At 42.3% G+C, this 18,927-nt stretch overlaps 1 protein-coding gene across 5 annotated transcripts in view; it reads right to left on the minus strand.

Moving 5' to 3' along the window:
- Nucleotides 1-18,927, minus strand: part of LOC120034790 (type II inositol 3,4-bisphosphate 4-phosphatase-like) — a 144,817-nt gene that overhangs the window by 11,742 nt on the left and 114,148 nt on the right. For 4 of the 5 annotated variants that reach the window (XM_038981409.1, XM_038981410.1, XM_038981407.1 and 1 more), the window contains 7 exons: nucleotides 17,971-18,146; nucleotides 15,114-15,237; nucleotides 13,690-13,816; nucleotides 11,828-11,968; nucleotides 10,098-10,195; nucleotides 8,907-9,019; nucleotides 6,738-6,892 (listed from right to left, as the gene is read on the minus strand). In XM_038981409.1, the coding sequence (XP_038837337.1) occupies nucleotides 6,738-6,892; nucleotides 8,907-9,019; nucleotides 10,098-10,195; nucleotides 11,828-11,968; nucleotides 13,690-13,816; nucleotides 15,114-15,237; nucleotides 17,971-18,146 (934 nt within the window). Of the gene's footprint in view, nucleotides 1-6,737; nucleotides 6,893-8,906; nucleotides 9,020-10,097; nucleotides 10,196-11,827; nucleotides 11,969-13,689; nucleotides 13,817-15,113; nucleotides 15,238-17,970; nucleotides 18,147-18,927 lie in introns of those variants that run through there. The other variant, XM_038981411.1, reaches the window with a different exon arrangement.

An 18,927-nucleotide genomic window follows, 5' to 3' on the forward strand; every position in this document is an offset into this window, starting at 1 on the left:
CACTGCACTGTATGCCTACAGCAGTGGAAAATATGTCAATGAGTCAAGTGTATCACTGGGAAGGAATTCATGAACATAAATACTCCCAGTATGTCTGTGGTTAATGCAACCAACTATACTTGCTCACAGACAACTATACTGTATGGAGGGGTTGGTTGTTTAGCAACAAAACCGACGCATGCGCCACTATGGGGAAAAACAGACGGGGTTGCCTTAGACTGTTAACAACATGCAAACTATATTTAGTCAAAACACCTCAAAACAAGACATGGTGTCAATAACAACTAGCCACATACGGTTTCCCACATGGCAGCTTTTTGTCATTGACGCTAGCTATCAGAATCATAACAACACACACCTTCCGGCCACATCATCCTTTTCGTGACTTTGTCAGCCAACCCGTCTATACATGAGTCACTACAAGGTGAGAGAAAGTAGTAAAGCAAAGTAGAGAACAAACTTGGCAAGTTAACAAAGTTCCTAACTTCTTTGCTGTATACCATGTTAGACCACATCTGACCGTGATTGGGAGTCCCATAAAGCGGGGCACAATTGGCCCAGTGTTGTCCGGGTTTGGCCAGGGTAGGCCGTCATTGTAAATAAGAATTTGTTCTTAACTGACTTGCCTAGTTAAATAAAGGTTAAAAATGTTTTTTTTTTTTTTTAAACATGTTGATTGGTTTTGAGACTAGATTCTACATTTTTTACCCCCCAATATCTTTCTTTCAAGATCCAGGTTCTTTAAACTTTCTTTGTAAATGGTTTACATGGTCTCGATTAAACTGTCAATCTAGAAGCCTGTCGTCAATACAAAGGTTTGGTTGCCACACAACATATAATTAATTCAGCTCTCATGTAAGGAAGTCAAATGTCCTGTTCCAAAAAGTTATATAGAATGATGGGAGAGTATTCTTTCCTTACGAACGATAAGACCATCACAAGATTTTTTTATTTAACTAGGCAAGTCAGTTAAGAACAAATTCTTATTTACAATGACGGCCGACCCCGGCCAAACCCGGACGACGCTGGGCCAATTGTGCTCGCAAAGCACAAAGATCACAAAGTTATAAGGAGGAGACAACTGATCTGACACAAAGCAAACAGTGCATAATGTTCAGAACTTGAAGTATGGAACTAGCTGGTTAAGCTACGGTGCCAAAGTAAGACGGTACTTCAATTACTATAATCATACCAAGATGAAACAAGGCCCATTCATAACTAATGGAGCTTCCACAGAGCCATCCTTCTTATGTCAACAAAAATGTTCTATGCGGAAGCAGTCCATGGATTTAATTAATTTACCACTTACACTTAACCTTGATGTGTGATGGAGGCAAAAGCTGTAGGGGTCATCAACCAATATCAAAATAGCTTGCCGTCTATTCCCTTCAACCCCAATTTTTGTTCTAAGCCACAGAGACTGTTAGGCAGTACACTGTCAGTCAGAGAAAAGAGCAGAATATTCAGAAAGAACCAGTGGGTTAGTTAAGTAGAGGCCCCTAGGGGCCACATACCACCAGCAAATCAAATCAAGCTTGATTTATATAGCACATTTCAGACATGAATGCAATGCCCAGTGTTAAAACATAAATAAAAAACTATGAAAATAAAAAGGGAAATATTTACTACACAACAAACATAAGAGTATAAAACACTAGAGAATAACAGTAAAACGGAAAGACTAAAAAGCACTAAGGAAAAGCAGAATTAAAGAGGTGTGTTTTAAAATCTCTTTTGAATATGTCCACAGTTTCGCCCCCCCTCGGGTTTTCTGGCAGGCTATTCTAAAGGCTGGGAGCATAGGAACTAAAGGCTGCCTCTTGGTCCTAGGCTTTGGGATAGTTAAAAGGCCAGTGCACAGACGCAGGCACGGACGGATGCGTCAAGAGAATTTCTCCAACACAGAGGAGCATGTCAACTCGGGATTGCTACTGGTTAACTAGCTACTAGTAAACACTGGTTGTCGCAACTTATCGAGGTTTCAAGAGTCACTGCTGCATTTTGCATCCTATGTAAAAGGTGGATTATAATAGAATTTATAAACTCAGCAAAAAAAGAAACGTCCTCTCACTGTCAACTGCATTTATTTTCAGCAAACTTAACATGTGTAAATATTTGTATGAACATAACAAGATTCAACAACTGGGACATAAACTGAACAAAAACTGAACAAGTTCCACAGTTCCACAGACATGTGACTAACAGAAATGAATAATGTGTCCCTGAACAAAGGGGGGGGGGGGGGGGGGGTCAAAATCAAAAGTAACAGTCAGTATCTGGTGTGGCCACCAGCTGCATTAAATTCTGCAGTGCATCTCCTCCTCATGGACTACACCAGATTTGCCAGTTCTTGCTGTGAGATGTTACCCCACTTCCACCAAGGCACCTGCAAGTTCCCGGACATTTCTGGGGGGAATGGCCCTAGCCCTCACCCTCCGATCTAATAGGTCCCAGACATGCTCAATAGGATTGAGATCCGGGCTCTTCGCTGTCCATGGCCTGTCTTGCAGGAAATCACGCACAGAACGAGAGGTATGGCTGGTGGCATTGTCATGCTGGAGGGTCATGTCAGGATGAGCCTGCAGGAAGAGTACCACATGAGGGAGGAGGATGTTGAGATCGCCTGCAATGACAACAAGCTCAGTCCGATGATGCTGTGACACACTGCCCCAGACCATGACGGACCCTCCACCTCCAAATTGACCCCGCTCCAGAGTACAGGCCTCGGTGTAACGCTCATTCCTTCGACGATAAACGCGAATCCGACCATCACCTTTGGTGAGACAAAACCGCGACTCGTCAGTGAAGAGCACTTTTTGCCAGTCCTGTCTGGTCCAGCGATAGTGGGTTTGTGCCCGTAGGCAATGTTGATGCCGGTGATGTCTGGTGAGGACCTGCCTTACAACAGGCCTACAAGCCCTCAGTCCAGCCTCTCTCAGCCTATTGCGGACAGTCTGAGCACTGATGGAGGGATTGTACGTTCCTGGTGTAACTCGGGCAGTTGTTGTTGCCATCCTGTACCTGTTCCGCAGGTGTGATGTTCGGATGTACCGATCCTGTGCAGGTGTTGTTACACGTGGTCTGCCACTGCGAGGACGATCAGCTGTCCGTCCTGTCTCCCTGTAGCGCTGTCTTAGGCGTCTCACTGTACAGACATTGCAATGTATTGCCCTGGCCACATCTGCAGTCCTCATGCCTCCTTGCAGCATGCCTAAGGCACGTTCACGCAGATGAGCAGGGACCCTGGGCATCTTTCTTTTGGTGTTTTTCAGAGTCAGTAGAACGGCCTCTTTAGTGTCCTAAGTTTTCATAACTGTGACCTTAATTGCCTACCGTCTATAAGCTGTTAGTGTCTTAACGTCCGTTCCACAGGTGCATGTTCATTAATTGTTTATGGGTCATTGAAAAAGCATGGGAAACAGTGTTTAAACCCTTTACAATGAAGATCTGTGAAGTTATTTGGATTAACTCTGAAGTTTTCGATTATTAGTAGGCACAGTCTCTAATGATGACATTTTATAGCCGTAGGCTTGTTGTAGAGCCGGTTTATTCTTGGACCGCTCCAAAGCCACAACACTGTCTCACCATAACCGGTTCTACAAGCCTCATAACGACCCTCGATATTATCAAAGCACTCCTTTATCTCCAAACATAAACCAGTTTTATCCAACAGTGTTTTAGAAATGACTTAGTTCTCTCAGACTCTGCTTAAGTGATCATCTGAGCTGTATCTTTGTTGCTCCTGTTACCTTTGTCGTTCTGCCCCTGAGCAAGGCAGTTAACCCACTGTTCCCCGGGTGCCGAAGACGTGGATGGCAGCCCCCCGCACCTCTCTGATTCAGAGTGGTTGGGTTAAATGTGAAAGACACATTTCAGTTGAATACATTCAGTTGGACAACTGACTAGGTATCCCCCTTAGACGTGTGAACACACAGTGTATGCAGTTGCAGACAGTGGGTGTGATAGCATTTCTGAAAGCAAAAGACTGGCATTTGACTTCCCCAGATATTTGATCCACACTTTTTTACTCATGGGAATATCACTAACTAGCCACATTCAACTGACCGTTTACCCTTATGTGGTGCACAGTATACAGGCTATTCTGACAAAACTATGTCGAAAGAAAGATCCATCATACTTAATTATCTCTATTTCTTGAACTGAACTGTTGGTTAAGGGCTTGTAAGTCAGCATTTCACGGTAAAGTCTACACCCGTTAAATTCGGTGCATGTGACAAATCAAATTTGATTTGATATTTACAGCTGCTCAGTACTTAAACGTATTTACTGAAGATTGATAGTTACCGGTTCAACTTTGCATAGACGGGTCAAGCCTACAGCTATCTTCCAGTGTCACTCTGTCTGAACCATCTTGACACTGGAACACATATCCATTCTCAAGCTCTGATAATCACTCTTTGTTTGAGGTTGAATTTCATTCAATCCATTCGAGGGCAAAGTGCTGAAATGTTACAATTGGTGCACAGATTAAACAAAGATTCCTTAGATACTCAAGCACCCACAAACTCTCGTCAAGTTGCCCATCAAATCTGGGAAAGAATAGCTTGTATGAATAAAACATGTCTATAAAGTCTATTCCAAGTTCTTTTGGGATGTGTTTTGTGTATAGTACAAGCAACCACTTTGTCTTTACCACATACCGAATGTTTACTTTCATTATTTATGACAAAACCGCTAACTAGTCAAATACAACTGACTGTTAAGACACAGTACCAGTCAAAGTTTGGACACACCTGCTCATTCAAGGGTTTTTATTTTTACTATTGTATACTGTCTTAACAGTCAATTCTATTTGGCTAGTGAAGACATCAAAACTATCAAATAACACATATGGAATCATGTAGTAACCAAAAAAGTGTTAAACAAATCAAAATATATTTTATATTTGAGATTCTTCAAAGTAGCCAACCTTTGCCTTGATGACAGTTTCGCACACTCTTGGCATTCTCTCAACCAGCTTCACCTGGAATGTTTTTCCAACAGTCGAAGGAGTTCGCACTTTTGCTGAGCATTTGTTGGCTGCTTTTCCTTCACTCTGCGGTCCACCTCTCCTTTAAGACTGTTGGAAAAACATTCCAGGTGAAGCTGGTTGAGAGAATGCCAAGAGTGTGCAAAGCTATCATCAAGGTTACTACATGATTCCATATGTGTTATTTCATAGTTTTGATGTCTTCACTAGCCAAATACAATTGACTGTTAAGATAGTTGTGGTGGGCCTCCCCAGTGGCGCAGTGGTCGAAGGCTGTGCCACTAGAGATCCTGGTTCAAGTCCAGGCTCTGTCGCAGCCGGCCACGACCGGGAGACCCATGGGGCGGCGCACAATTGGCCCAGCGTCGTCCGGGTGAGGGGAGGGTTTGGCCGGCAGGGATGTTTTTGTCCCATCGCGCACTAGCGACTCCTGTGGCGGGCCGTGCGCAGTGCACGCCGACACAGTCGCCAGGTGTAGGGTGTTTCCTCCAACACATTGGTGTGGCTGGCTTCCGGGTTAAGTGGGCATTGCGTCAAGAAGCAGTGTAGCTTCGCTGGGTTGTGTTTCGGAGGACGCACAGCTCTCGACCTTCGCCTCTCCTGAGTCCGTACGAGAGTTGCAACGATGGGACAAGACTAACTACCAATTGGATACCACAAAATTGGGGAGAAAAGGGGGTATAATTAAATAAATAAATGTAAAAAAGGAAGTTGTGGTGATCATGTGTTCTTCTGCCAAATTCTCTGTTGACAAAATTGTACGCTCTCATCTCTGGGTAACCTCAGGTCACATGGTTGAGGGCTTCTGACATCATGAGGACAGACAGAGAGGGTGATTATGGGAATGTGCCATCATGATGCACTATAGGCCCTGTTCAAATGCTGTAGAAATGCTATATTAGGTTATCACTGATCTCACAACATTGGATAGGTGACAACATGGGTTCCTTTAGATACAGCACTGTAGCTTTCACCCACCCAGTCACATCAGATCAGTGATATTTGAGAGAAGGAAGGGAGGGAATGACACATTTCTAAAGTATTCAAGCAGGGCCCATGCCAAGCTACGACGTGGCTCTGATGTGAACTTTGACCAAGTCAGATGGGATGAGGCAGGCTATCAGGGCGGGGCTTCTGATACCAACTAGGGGTGGTGAAATGGGTGGTGCCAGTGAACAGTGTGATAGACGTGCTGCTGTGTGTTTGCGCATGCCACTGAGCTCCATTAGCCAGTTGGCATCCACAGATCGACCAGCAGGATGTTTGCCACTTTCCCTGTCCTTTCAGACATTAGTTACTTTTCACAATGAGGGAATATTGGCATACATAGAGCCTGGAGTTTTTCCCCAGTGAGGTCGGTTACTTAGTCAGGAAATTTACTCCTGGTCCTAATTTATTATAATTAGGACCAGGAGTTTTCCTGACCAGGTTACCCAATTAACTTCAGGGCCCAGAGACATAAAGGGAAATCTCAAAAGTCCATTCCTTAGGTAGACCTCCTCCCATTCACTCACCACCACGACCACCTCAAAACATTAGAGGGAAGTGATGCAAGCAGTGGTGAAGCAGATTGGAGGTTCCAGTCCTCAGATTTCCCCCTTCAATGTTCACTTCCCACCCCATTCCTTCCTTTTGAGAATGAGGCAAGGAGAGAAAACGCGAGGAGATAGAACGCGAGGAGCCCTACTATAAAATCAGGAAATAACTTTTAAGACCTCTCCCCCAAAGTTGAGCTTCTCTCTCTCACCTCCGCATGCAGTCCAGGGCTCGTATGAAGTAATCCTTGTTGAGCTGGTGCTCGTCTCTCAGCAGGGCACACTGCTCTAGGGTTACAGACATCGACGTCCTGTCTTTGGCACTTTTACAGCTGGTGAACCTGATCCCGTTCAGCCGTCGGCAGATCTGGACCAAGGGAGACGCAGAGAAAAACACCTCAATAACGTAAACAAAAACAAACTATTTTAAACATAATGCATAACTGGAAACTACTCTGACTGTGAGGTAGAATTGGGAAGAAAAGTACCCTGGAAACTCCATCGGGAATTCAATGAAAACTACTCTGACTGTGAGGTAGAATTGGGAAGAAAAGTATTCAATGAAAACATGTTTTTGTTCTTCTGAAAATAATTTGCACTTCAAAAGTGAAAGTGCACTACTTTCTATGCAGCTGCTTATATGATGTTTCCCAGACTACATTCCTTTTCAGACACAGCTAATTCCAGAGACCAGGGAGGGAAAGAGAAGGAAGCTCATAGTTACAACCAGAACAGATCTGCTTTCATTTTCCAAAGACTGTCTGAAGTCCCTATCATTAGCCAAATACCAGAGGAATCATTAGCCAAATACCAGAGGAATCATTAGCCAAATACCAGAGGAATCATTAGCCAAATACCAGAGGAATCATTAGCCAAATACCAGAGGAATCATTAGCCAAATACCAGAGGAATCATTAGCCAAATACCAGAGGTATCATTAGCCAAATACCAGAGGAATAATTAGCCAAATACCAGAGGAATCATTAGCTGGAAAGGAATGTGTGTGTTCAACCTTTACTCCTTTATCAATAGTGTTATTAATCATGTGTGTGTTCAACCTTTACTCCTTTATCAATAGTGTTATTAATCATGTGTGTGTTCAACCTTTACTCCTTTATCAATAGTGTTATTAATCATGTGTGTGTTCAACCTTTACTCCTTTATCAATAGTGTTATTAGTCATGTGTGTGTTCAACCTTTACTCCTTTACCAAGTGTTATTAATCATGTGTGTGTTCAACCTTTACTCCTTTATCAATAGTGTTATTAATCATGTGTGTGTTCAACCTTTACTCCTTTATCAATAGTGTTATTAATCATGTGTGTGTTCAACCTTTACTCCTTTATCAATAGTGTTATTAATCATGTGTGTGTTCAACCTTTACTCCTTTATCATTAGTGTTATTAATCATGTGTGTGTTCAACCTTTACTCCTTTATCAATAGTGTTATTAGTCATGTGTGTGTTCAACCTTTACTCCTTTATCAATAGTGTTATTAATCATGTGTGTGTTCAACCTTTACTCCTTTATCAATAGTGTTATTAATCATGTGTGTGTTCAACCTTTACTCCTTTATCAATAGTGTTATTAATCATGTGTGTGTTCAACCTTTACTCCTTTATCAATAGTGTTATTAATCATGTGTGTGTTCAACCTTTACTCCTTTATCAATAGTGTTATTAATCATGTGTGTGTTCAACCTTTACTCCTTTATCAATAGTGTTATTAATCATGTGTGTGTTCAACCTTTACTCCTTTATCAATAGTGTTATTAATCATGTGTGTGTTCAACCTTTACTCCTTTATCAATAGTGTTATTAATCATGTGTGTGTTCAACCTTTACTCCTTTATCAATAGTGTTATTAGTCATGTGTGTGTTCAACCTTTACTCCTTTATCAATAGTGTTATTAATCATGTGTGTGTTCAACCTTTACTCCTTTACCAAGTGTTATTAATCATGTGTGTGTTCAACCTTTACTCCTTTATCAATAGTGTTATTAGTCATGTGTGTGTGTGGGGTTCCAGATTGGTTTGGCTGGATACAGTTTATGATATAAATCGGTCACGTGTAGCTTCCATTGCTGCTCTATGCCTACCTATGTGATTAGGTAATCGGATGCCCATTCTCTGGGAGATTTCCCCTAAATGATCAGGATTATTTGGAGCCTTGCATGGTCTTCTGCCAGATGTCGAATATGTTTATGAAGTCTTCATTGTAGCAGGTGCATTGCATTCACAAGTTCAAAACTTCTCCTCAGGGCACCAATGTATCAACCTCCATAAGTAGGGACATTAACAGGCTGACAAGTTTGCATGAATGACGTCAAGCCAGACGTGTAAGAATGGATCCACTTTTTATGCATCTTATGCTATCCTCACCGTTCCAGCGAGCCACAGTATCTCCACATTCTTTCTCTTCTTCGTCACTACATTCTGGCCCAGGGTTCCAAGTAAATCTTTCAGGTCCGTCTGGGTTTGAAAACATGGCAGACCTGTGAAAGGAAACGAAACGCGAGTTGGCTTTGGTTGGTTCATTTGGCTGCTCGAGCTGTAACAGGAAGGAGTTGTGTGTGTGTGTGTGTGTGTGTGTGTGTGTGTGTGTGTGTGTGTGTGTGTGTGTGTGTGTGTGTGTGTGTGTGTGTGTATTCATGCGACAGGCAGGATGCAGGTATTGATAAGATAAAAATACGGTACACTGACAACAAGAATGAGGACATCTGTGGAAACTACTGACAGATGGATGAAAGGAGCTGTTGTGTGGAACAACAACAATAACATCATCACAAACGTAGATCTCTGTGGTCGTGTATCTGTCTGCAAATCTGACCCACATGGGTGTATTTTACAGGAGCTGAATCGATGGTAGACGGGAAATGGAAATACTGGTGTGTGTGTGTGTTGAACTGTAAAATAAAGACACATTGTATCTTATGTCTGTAATGAAACTACACTGAGTGTACAAAACATTATGCTCTTTCCATGACATAGACTGAGCAGGTGAATCCAGGTGAAAGCAATGATCCCTTATTGATGTCACTTGTTAAATCAGTGTAGATGAAGGGGAGGAGACAGGTTAAAGAAGGATGTCTAAGCCTTGAGATAATTGAGACATGGATTGTGTATATGTGCCATTCAGAGGGTGAATGGGCAAGACAAAATATTAAAGTGCCTTTGAACGGGGCATGGTAGTAGGTGCCAGGCACACCGGTTTGTGTCAACAACAGGAAGGTTTCAACAGTTTCCTGTCTGTATCAAGAATGGTCCACCACCCAAAGGACATCCAGCCAACTTGACACAACTGTGGGAAGCATTAGAGTCAACATGGGCCAGCATCCCTGAGGAACGCTTTCGACACCTTGTTGAGTCCATGCCCGACCAATTGAAGCTGTTCTGAGGACAAAAGGCGGGGAGCGCAATTCAATATTAGGAAGATCTTCTTAATGTTTTGTACACTCAGTGTAAGCCAAAATGTGTTCTATAAAAAAGCAAGATGGATACTATTGCATGATGATTGATGACATTTATATACTTCTGATGTTTTGATGTTGAAGTGGCAGTTGATGCACTTACATTCTGATGGCACCTTATCGCTTAGTGATTTGTAATAACTGTCTAAAATCTCAAAGTTCCTCTGGTTTATCCTCTCTTGCAAAGAGATGTCTCCGAATCTGTACAGGGAGAATGAGAACATGAAAGGACAAGTTAATCTGTACAGGGAAAATGAGAACATGAAAGGGCAAGTTAATCTGTACAGGGAGAAAGAGAACCTGAAAGGACAAGTTAATCTGAACAGGGAGAAAGAGAACCTGAAAGGACAAGTTAATCTGAACAGGGAGAAAGAGAACCTGAAAGGACAAGTTAATCTGTACAGGGAGAAAGAGAACCTGAAAGGACAAGTTAATCTGTACAGGGAGAAAGAGAACCTGAAAGGACAAGTTAATCTGTACAGGGAGAAAGAGAACCTGAAAGGACAAGTTAACCTGTACAGGGAGAAAGAGAACCTGAAAGGACAAGTTAATATGTACAGGGAGAATGAGCACCTGAAAGGACAAGTTAATCTGTACAGGGAGAAAGAGAACCTGAAAGGACAAGTTAATCTGTACAGGGAGAAAGAGAACCTGAAAGGACAAGTTAATCTGTACAGGGAGAAAGAGCACCTGAAAGGACAAATTAATCTGTACAGGGAGAAAGAGCACCTGAAAGGACAAATTAATCTGTACAGGGAGAATGAGAACCTGAAAGGACAAGTTAATCTGTACAGGGAGAATGAGAACCTGAAAGGACAAGTTAATCTGTACAGGGAGAAAGAGAACCTGAAAGGACAAGTTAATCTGTACAGGGAGAAAGAGAGAACAAGTCTACAGTAAACATGTTGTCCCCCCACGAATGACAGAGCGCTCCTTCTTATGTCAGTTAGTGACAATTATTACATCATTTCATTTTAAGTACCGAAGTGATATAGGTCGTTATGGGAGATATGCTTGTTCAAAGTTGGGGGAAAAAAGTCTAATTAGCAGAAAAACCAATGGGCGGAGCTTATAGGACCTTGTTGGTCAAAAGGTCTACACCTGTTGTATTCGGCGCACGTGACAAATAAACTTTGATTTGATTTGATGAGAGGCTGTATATATGAATCACATTTTATGACGGAACAGGAGACATGCTTGTTCAGTTTGGAATGTCAGTTGATTACTATAGCACCCCCTGTTATGGCAATCAGTGTGATTTTGTAAATGCCGGATCTCTATGGCATGGCGCATCATTCACCCAAGTGTGAGATATCACGTGTGAGGAATGTCCTAGTGGATGGAGACAGATCCATAGACCCCTCCACAATGAAAGTACAAGTTACGGGTCAGTGAGACTGATCGTGTGCATTCCAGAAGTGACGTAGGTCTGGCAGTCTTGAACTGATTGCAATAAATGACCACTAACACTGTTTCTTTCTGAATGTGAGCCTTAGGCCACGATATCCTGTCTCAAACCAGGTTTACTGGCTGGATAGAAACAATCCTATTCGATGCTCCAAAGGCGATAACATTACACTGGGTGACAATGACCTTGGGAGCATGATGGGAAATGACTCTATAGACAACATCATCTCATCCAAAACAAATGTTTTTTCTCCCATAGTGTGTAACCGAAGAAACTAAGGGATCAGTAAAGGCTGGTTGACTGAACTTCTACTTCAGTCAAAATGGCACTTAATCATGAACTGATGTCAATGGGAGAATAAGTGAACATTTGGAACTAAAGTGGAAGATATGATTCGCCGGTAAAAGAGCAAAGTGTTCCGGTACCTGTCTGCTATTGTCTGCTGTTCATTGATTCCCACGTTGAAGAGCACCGGGTAAACCTGCAACGCCTTGCCCTCTTTGATCTCATGGGGTAACGTCTGGAAGACCAGCCGCGGTAATGGCACTTCTACAGTATAATGGTCGCTGGAGGGAGTTAGGCGGGAGGGAGAGAAAGGGAGAATGGGAGGACGGGAAAGAGAGAGAGAGTTGGAGGTATGAAGGAAGTTAGGAAGGAAGGAGAGAGGCAGGGAGGGAGGAGCGAAGCGTGAAAGAGAAAGTGTAAACAGAGATTTGATATGCGTGGACATCAAAGCATCACATATCAACTATGAAGCACTTTTAACGCTTCAAATCTGAGCACAAGCCTGAACAGAGGCTTGGTGGAGTCTCAAGTTACAGTAAGTAGGATGACGCAATGTCCACACAACTTTCACTGGGCCTTGACATGGCACTGATTAGCTTGGTCTGATAGTATTATATGACTATGTATCACCCATCTGACAGGTTTACTGGTTAACAGCACACGTCAGCATTGAGAGAAATGTGTTGCAACTCCCGTTACTGAGATACAGGATCAGTTGTTTAAACAAACACAGTCAGGCTTAAGTGGAATATTTTCAAATAATGATACGAGTCACGACCAATCAAATACAGGTGTTTTATTATTACAATCGACTTGAAGTAGATTAGCCTGGATAACTGGAAATGTCTCACTGTAAGTCATGTGGAAGCTAACCTATTCATTATTGTCAGATGGAAAATAAATGTTTTTAAGGACTTTTCAACCCTGGTTACCTCCCAAATTCACTGCAGTATGTCTACTGCTTCCGGAATAAGTAGACTACAATCTACACCCCCTCAATCAGTAGGTAGAATTGGTGAAATAGGAAAAGCTTAATCTCGGTTAACCCAGAACTATAGTCTCATGTAATCGGTCAGTTGCTCGATTAAGTTCTGGGTCCATACGTGTTAAAAGAAGAGATGCTAGAACGAGGAGCGGAACCAGAACGAGGAGCTCTACCCTCTCTATTTGCAGGTTACAGGCCATATTTAATTTTTTTAAATTTTCCTCCCCAATTTTGTGGTATCCAATTGGTAGTAGTTACAGACTTGTCTCATCGCTGCAACTCCCGGGAGAGGCGAAGGTCGAGAGCCATGCGTCCTCCGAAACACAACCCAACCAAGCCGCACTGCTTCTTAACACAGCGCACATCCAACCCGGAAGCCAGCCGCACCAATGTGTCGGAGGAAACACCGTACACCTGGCGACCTGGTCAGCGTGCACTTCGCCCGGCCCGCCACAGGAGTCACTAGTGCGCAATGAGACAAGGATATCCCTGCCGGCCAAACCCTCCCTAACCCAGATGAGGCTGGGCCAATTGTGTGCCGCCCCATGGGCCTCCCGGTGCGACAGAGCCTGGGCTTGAACCCAGAATCTCTGTTGGCACAGCTAGCACTGCGATGCAGTGCCTTCGACTACTGCGCCACCCCTTTCTAAATTTGAAAGATGCTAACACCTGCGAAATTGTGATTTGTCCAAATAACCAGTGACGAAAAACCCAAACACAGGAACTACTGCTACTCATTATCCCACCCATCCCATTTCTTCCCAACAGATTATACGGTACCAGTTATGTTTACGGAGATCTGTCCAAGAGAGAATAGGAAAAGCTATACAACTGATAGAGCTGATAAAACAATTTGCCAAGTTGGATCAATAATAATGTATTACTCTGTATTACAGTATGATATGATGTATGAAGTCCCCAAGCTGATCTCTAAAAAAAAAAACTATTTCACACTATGTAATCTCCCATGTAATGACAAAACCACTGGTTAAAGGATGCTGAGTAATAGAGTCTCACCGCCTGCCGATGACTACAGGTTGCAGGTCACAGGGGTCGTCTGTCTTGGCCTGGGTGATCTTGAAGGCCACCCGGTGCAGGTCTGAGATGCCCACCTCCATGTCCTCCAGCATGCCAATCTCCTCACCTGTAACAGCAACACCAATTAGTAAATTAGAGGTTACTTCCTGTTCACTTGAAGTAGACAATCTGTTCTGGTCATACTAGGAGAAATACACTGGGCAACAAAACGGGCAATAGGGCCCAGTTGCATAAAACACCTTAAGTTAATTTTCCCCTTATCATTTCCCTTAAAAAGTTTCCTTAACTTTAAGTCAGTTTCACAAATAATTTTAAGGTGAGTTCCCCCTTAAATTAAGTGAAAAGTTAAGGGTGCCCATGAGGTCCCATAACTGCTTCATTCAGTATGGATATCAATGTAAACAGCAGTTAGGGAGGTGATTGTTGCTTAAATCTGCCCTGGTTACGAAAGGAAAACATCAACCAGCTAGCTACTTAGCTAAACAATGGAAGATTAACAATTCATAGCTACAAAGCTAGCTGGCTAGTTAGCTAGATACTCTGTAAACTAGCTTGAAGTACTAGAAAGTAATATAAACAAGTTCAGAAGAAAGTAACTACGTGAAAAGTGGTTTATTATCTTCTGAGGCATTTAAAAAAAATCTTGTCTTGATCGTAGAAGTTCTATCTCTTTGATGAGACTTTTAGTCAATGAATCAGGCCGTCTCCATGGTAACCAGATAATCTTTCTGCAGTACATGCCTTCAAACTATCCCTTACAAAAATGTACCATGCTACCACTACGGTATTTTCATTCATAACCATGGTAATCCTATTGTATTTTCACTAATACCATGGTACAGTCTTAATCTCGGAAATGTACCATGGTTTTAGCCTTGAAGTATGATGGTACTACCATGAAATTACCATTGTACCTAAATATGACCATGGTATTGCATAATTTATACCATGGTATAGATCTGAATCATGGAAATGTACCATGGTTTTAGCTTTGAAGTATGATGGTACTGCCATGCACCTAAAAAATACCATGGTATTGCCTAATTTATACAATGGTATAGATGTGGATCATGGAAATATAATGGTTTTAAACTGCATTACACATTCTATCATGGTAATGCACAATTATGACAAATGGTACAAACAATTATCAAATGGTACCATTTTTATTAATTGTGCGTTACTGTATAAAAGCATGTTATACAACTTCCTGTACTCTTTGTTAGTCTTGAAGGACCTTTCAAATTGGGTAATCCTTTAGGTAAAAGTTACCCTTAGACACAGATCTCGGATGAGCTTACCTTCCCTCAATCCTAAACTCCACTGTTAGGGGTGGAAATGCAAAAACAGACCTTAGTTCAGTGTGTAAGACAGTTGACCTTTGACCCTACTAGAGTACTCACTGTAGGTGCTTAGCAGGCTTTCGAACTGTGCCACCAGGCCCACTAGGTGGAGCTGCCTGAGGAAGCCCTTATCCTCCATCCCCGCGTACAGCCTCATGACGAAACCACACGCCAACGCAGCTAGCTGTACACACACACACACACACACACACACACACAGGGTTCAATCAAAAAGCAACACGGCACATCGTCAGGGTTCAATCAAAAAGCAAAATGGCACACTACATAATTTATTCACATCATCCATTTATATTATTATCTCTGTATCCAGTTGGGCAAAGGGTAAGGCATTCACACTAGGGCAGTCCCCGCCCCAAAAAACCTTGGTCGACCAAAAGTAATCTGTTCTTTCGACCAATCAATTGGTCTACACTTTTTTACGTGCATTTTTCCATATAAAGACACACCCTATGTGTTTCAATAAAATCAACTATATGCATTGAGCTTGTCTGATGCTTTAAGCTTACTGTTTGATTAAATAACACACAAATTATTCAAGAGGGAGCCTGAGATCTAGATAACCAGTAGAAAAAAACCTTAACCATTCTCCCCTGCTCCTGCTGGATTTTGCAGATTCGTCCATTACTCTCCTGAAGTTGCCGGTAATAAGCTACACGAGGAGTCTGCAACCTTTCTCATGTGGAATGCCAATTTATCTTACCCTTTCTACTGATCTGTGTGCCAGTTATAGTTATTCTATGCACATTTATGTGGAAGACTTTCATTTAATTTATAATAATGTCTTCATTGCAGCCTGCAGATAGAAAATATCATGATAAAGAAATATCCTGTAAATCACATTGGCTATGCATTGCCTGTCTGCAACGAACTTGAAACGTTGTATCAGCTATTAACTTGGTCTGGCTGGAAGCTAATGCTAGGGAACTTGCAACATTGTATAAAATATTCTGGGGCCCTTAGCGTTTCCAGTGAACTCGAGACAGACACAGCTGTAGGGTATTTGCGCACGGGATAAGATGCAGTGCTTGACTTGGGCAGGAGCTCACCGGAGCTGAGTAGCAGCACCTAGAATGTTCTAATGCTTGCAAATATTATGTCAAAAGTATTGTGGAGCTCCTGCACCTAAATATAAAACAGTACCAGCACCCAAAATGAGTACCGGAACCTATTTAAGTCCAAGTCAAGCACTGATAAGGAGTAATCAGGTATTTTTATGATGTTTCCACTGGATCAGAGCATGACATTTTTCCCTTTCACGCTGAGTGGTTACCAAAAAGTAAAAAAGATTTTTCAAATACATTGAGGAACTTTTGTCATTCTCAACAGATGTAAAACAAAAAAAAGACTGTTTGCTTGCTGTTTGAGGTGAAGAAAACATTACTTTGAGAAGCTCCACAGCTCCTTAGGGGTGGTGTATTAAGCCAATCAGAAATACTATCAGATCCCCAAATGGGCACAGTTATATGCCTACATTTGCAGGCGTATATACTTCTATGCACAATCAGATGCGCGTCCTTACTCAACATTGACAGGAACGCTCCAAACAAAAGACAATGAATAAATTGAATTGACAAAACTGTTCAATGGAATGAAATAAACCAAAAGGTGTTTCTCACAAGTGTAGCATAGGTTGTGCGCTCTGCAAACAATGTGTCAACTCTGACAATGAGAACAGGAAGACTGGAATAATAATATATTGGAAACATTAACAGAAATTACCATAACCAAACAAACTTTGTATATTAGAAATTATAGGAATTAATGATGGTAAATGTACTACTGGTGATATATGTAATGAAACGGGATATACACTAACTACCAACCGTAAACAATTCACACAATGAAGTTGTGAAAAATGAATGTGCACAAATTGGCGGGAGAGAGCTCATTCTGGAGAGAGAAGTGCATTGTGCATCTGGGTGCTGCATGGTCAATCCGACGTCTGCATTGGCCATGCAGCATTTACGCTGATACGGCCTCTGCAGAAGTCAGGGCATTCATACTTCTTGCGCTTCACGGAGTAGTGAAGAGCTGTTGTGAAGGAAGTTGTCAAGGAAGTGAGTTTGTGTTTATACAGGATGTACCGGCCCAAACTACCGTCAACCAATCATGTCAATGCAGAGCTATACAGAGCCCTCTGCATCGTTACAACATTTAAGAGGTGCATGGCGGTGGTACAGAGCTCAATTTGGCATCTGCATGCCTCTGGAGGCTCCATAATTGCCTCACACCTTCCATATGGAGCCTCCGACCACATTTTCAGATCAAACATAAATTGGCTTTTAGTCTAGGCCTTCGGAATGGATTAGTCCACTGAGATGGGCACAATTATATTTGTCTTTGTGTAATTACAGAAACCCTTGGCCAAAAATAAATGCAGAGGTCCATGTCATTCCAGTCAACTAATGGGGGTCAGCCCTAATTCACACAAAAGCCTACCGCTCAACTGTGGACTGAGTTGAGCCCCTGCTGCAGAGATTACGTATGGAACATTATGACATCCTAAGGCATTATCAGCTGATAAAAGACTTGTTTATCTAGGTCACAAGGTAATTCAAACCATCTCTGAATATAATTTTCCTGCAAGTAGTCTGAGCTGCTGCCAGATCAGTTTCAAAGACTTGCTGGATCACTTCCAATTACTGCATGTGCTCGGATTAGGAGCAGTGTTTCAGTAGAAACATAGTCAGTGAAATGTTAACTAATCTCTTGTGTAAATTATGTAAACAAACACATGCCGTTGAATGGTGGTTTGATACTGTACATCATAACTAGCTTCCTAACAGCTGAAAAACGTTGGCATTGGTTAAAGAGCCTTGACATGACAAATCAATTGCAACAAATATCTATAGGCTGTTTCCAAAGTGGAGTCCTCATTTCACAGGTGGCCACCTACCGCCTGACTGAAGACCACATCCCTCCTCTGCTTGAGGAACAGTCCCTGGGGGATGCTGCAGGCCGCCTCCTGCAGCAGGACGAAGGTCATGGCCCTCCTGGCCCGCACCACCACCTCCGCGACGCACTCCTTCAATCTCACCACCAGGGGGCAGAGCTGCTCCCGCCAATCCCCTTCTGCAACATACAGAGAGACATGACAGGAGAAGACATGAGAACCATATATTACACAGTTTATGTTGGAATCTTGATGTGTCCTGATTTCTCTACATCTTTAGTTGTGCTGATTAAGGAGCCTAGAAATGCATCAGCCTTAAAGACGATGAGAATTGTTGATGAAAATGTTAAGTTGCCATCCTGAACAATGTTTCAAAACTCCAGTTACGGTATGTTCTCCAAGGACTGAAAAACCTTTCAGTGGTTTGTTTAAATGTTTGAGAAATGTTTTGCAGCTGTTTGCAGCTCTAACATCTAATTTAGTTACATATTTCTTACAAGATAGACCTTTGTTTGTTCATAGTTTAGATAGTTTGGACAGTTTGTTTAGCTTCTAGGGTCTCCAATTTAGAAACAATTGTCGATTCAAAACTTATCTGAAGCAAACATATATCAAACATCAGTGGGGTCAAGGCAGGGGTCAAGGCAGCAAGTCCATCCAGATTTAGTCACTGAGGTTTGAGAATGTAGTGGTCAAGTGGAGTGAACCCAAGAGGCTGGTGTTTGATAATGACTGTTGGATACTGCAGTATGAACCCAGGAGGCTGGTGTTTGATAATGACTGTTGGATACTGCAGTATGAACCCAAGAGGCTGGTGTTTCAAAATGGCTGTTGGATACTGCAGTAGGAACCCAAGAGGCTGGTGTTTCATAATGACTGTTGGATACTGCAGTAGGAACCCAAGAGGCTGGTGTTTCATAATGACTGTTGGATACTGCAGTAGGAACCCAAGAGGCTGGT

This window comes from Salvelinus namaycush, chromosome 42 (genome assembly GCF_016432855.1).
Source record: "Salvelinus namaycush isolate Seneca chromosome 42, SaNama_1.0, whole genome shotgun sequence".
Lineage (NCBI taxonomy): Eukaryota > Metazoa > Chordata > Actinopteri > Salmoniformes > Salmonidae > Salvelinus > Salvelinus namaycush.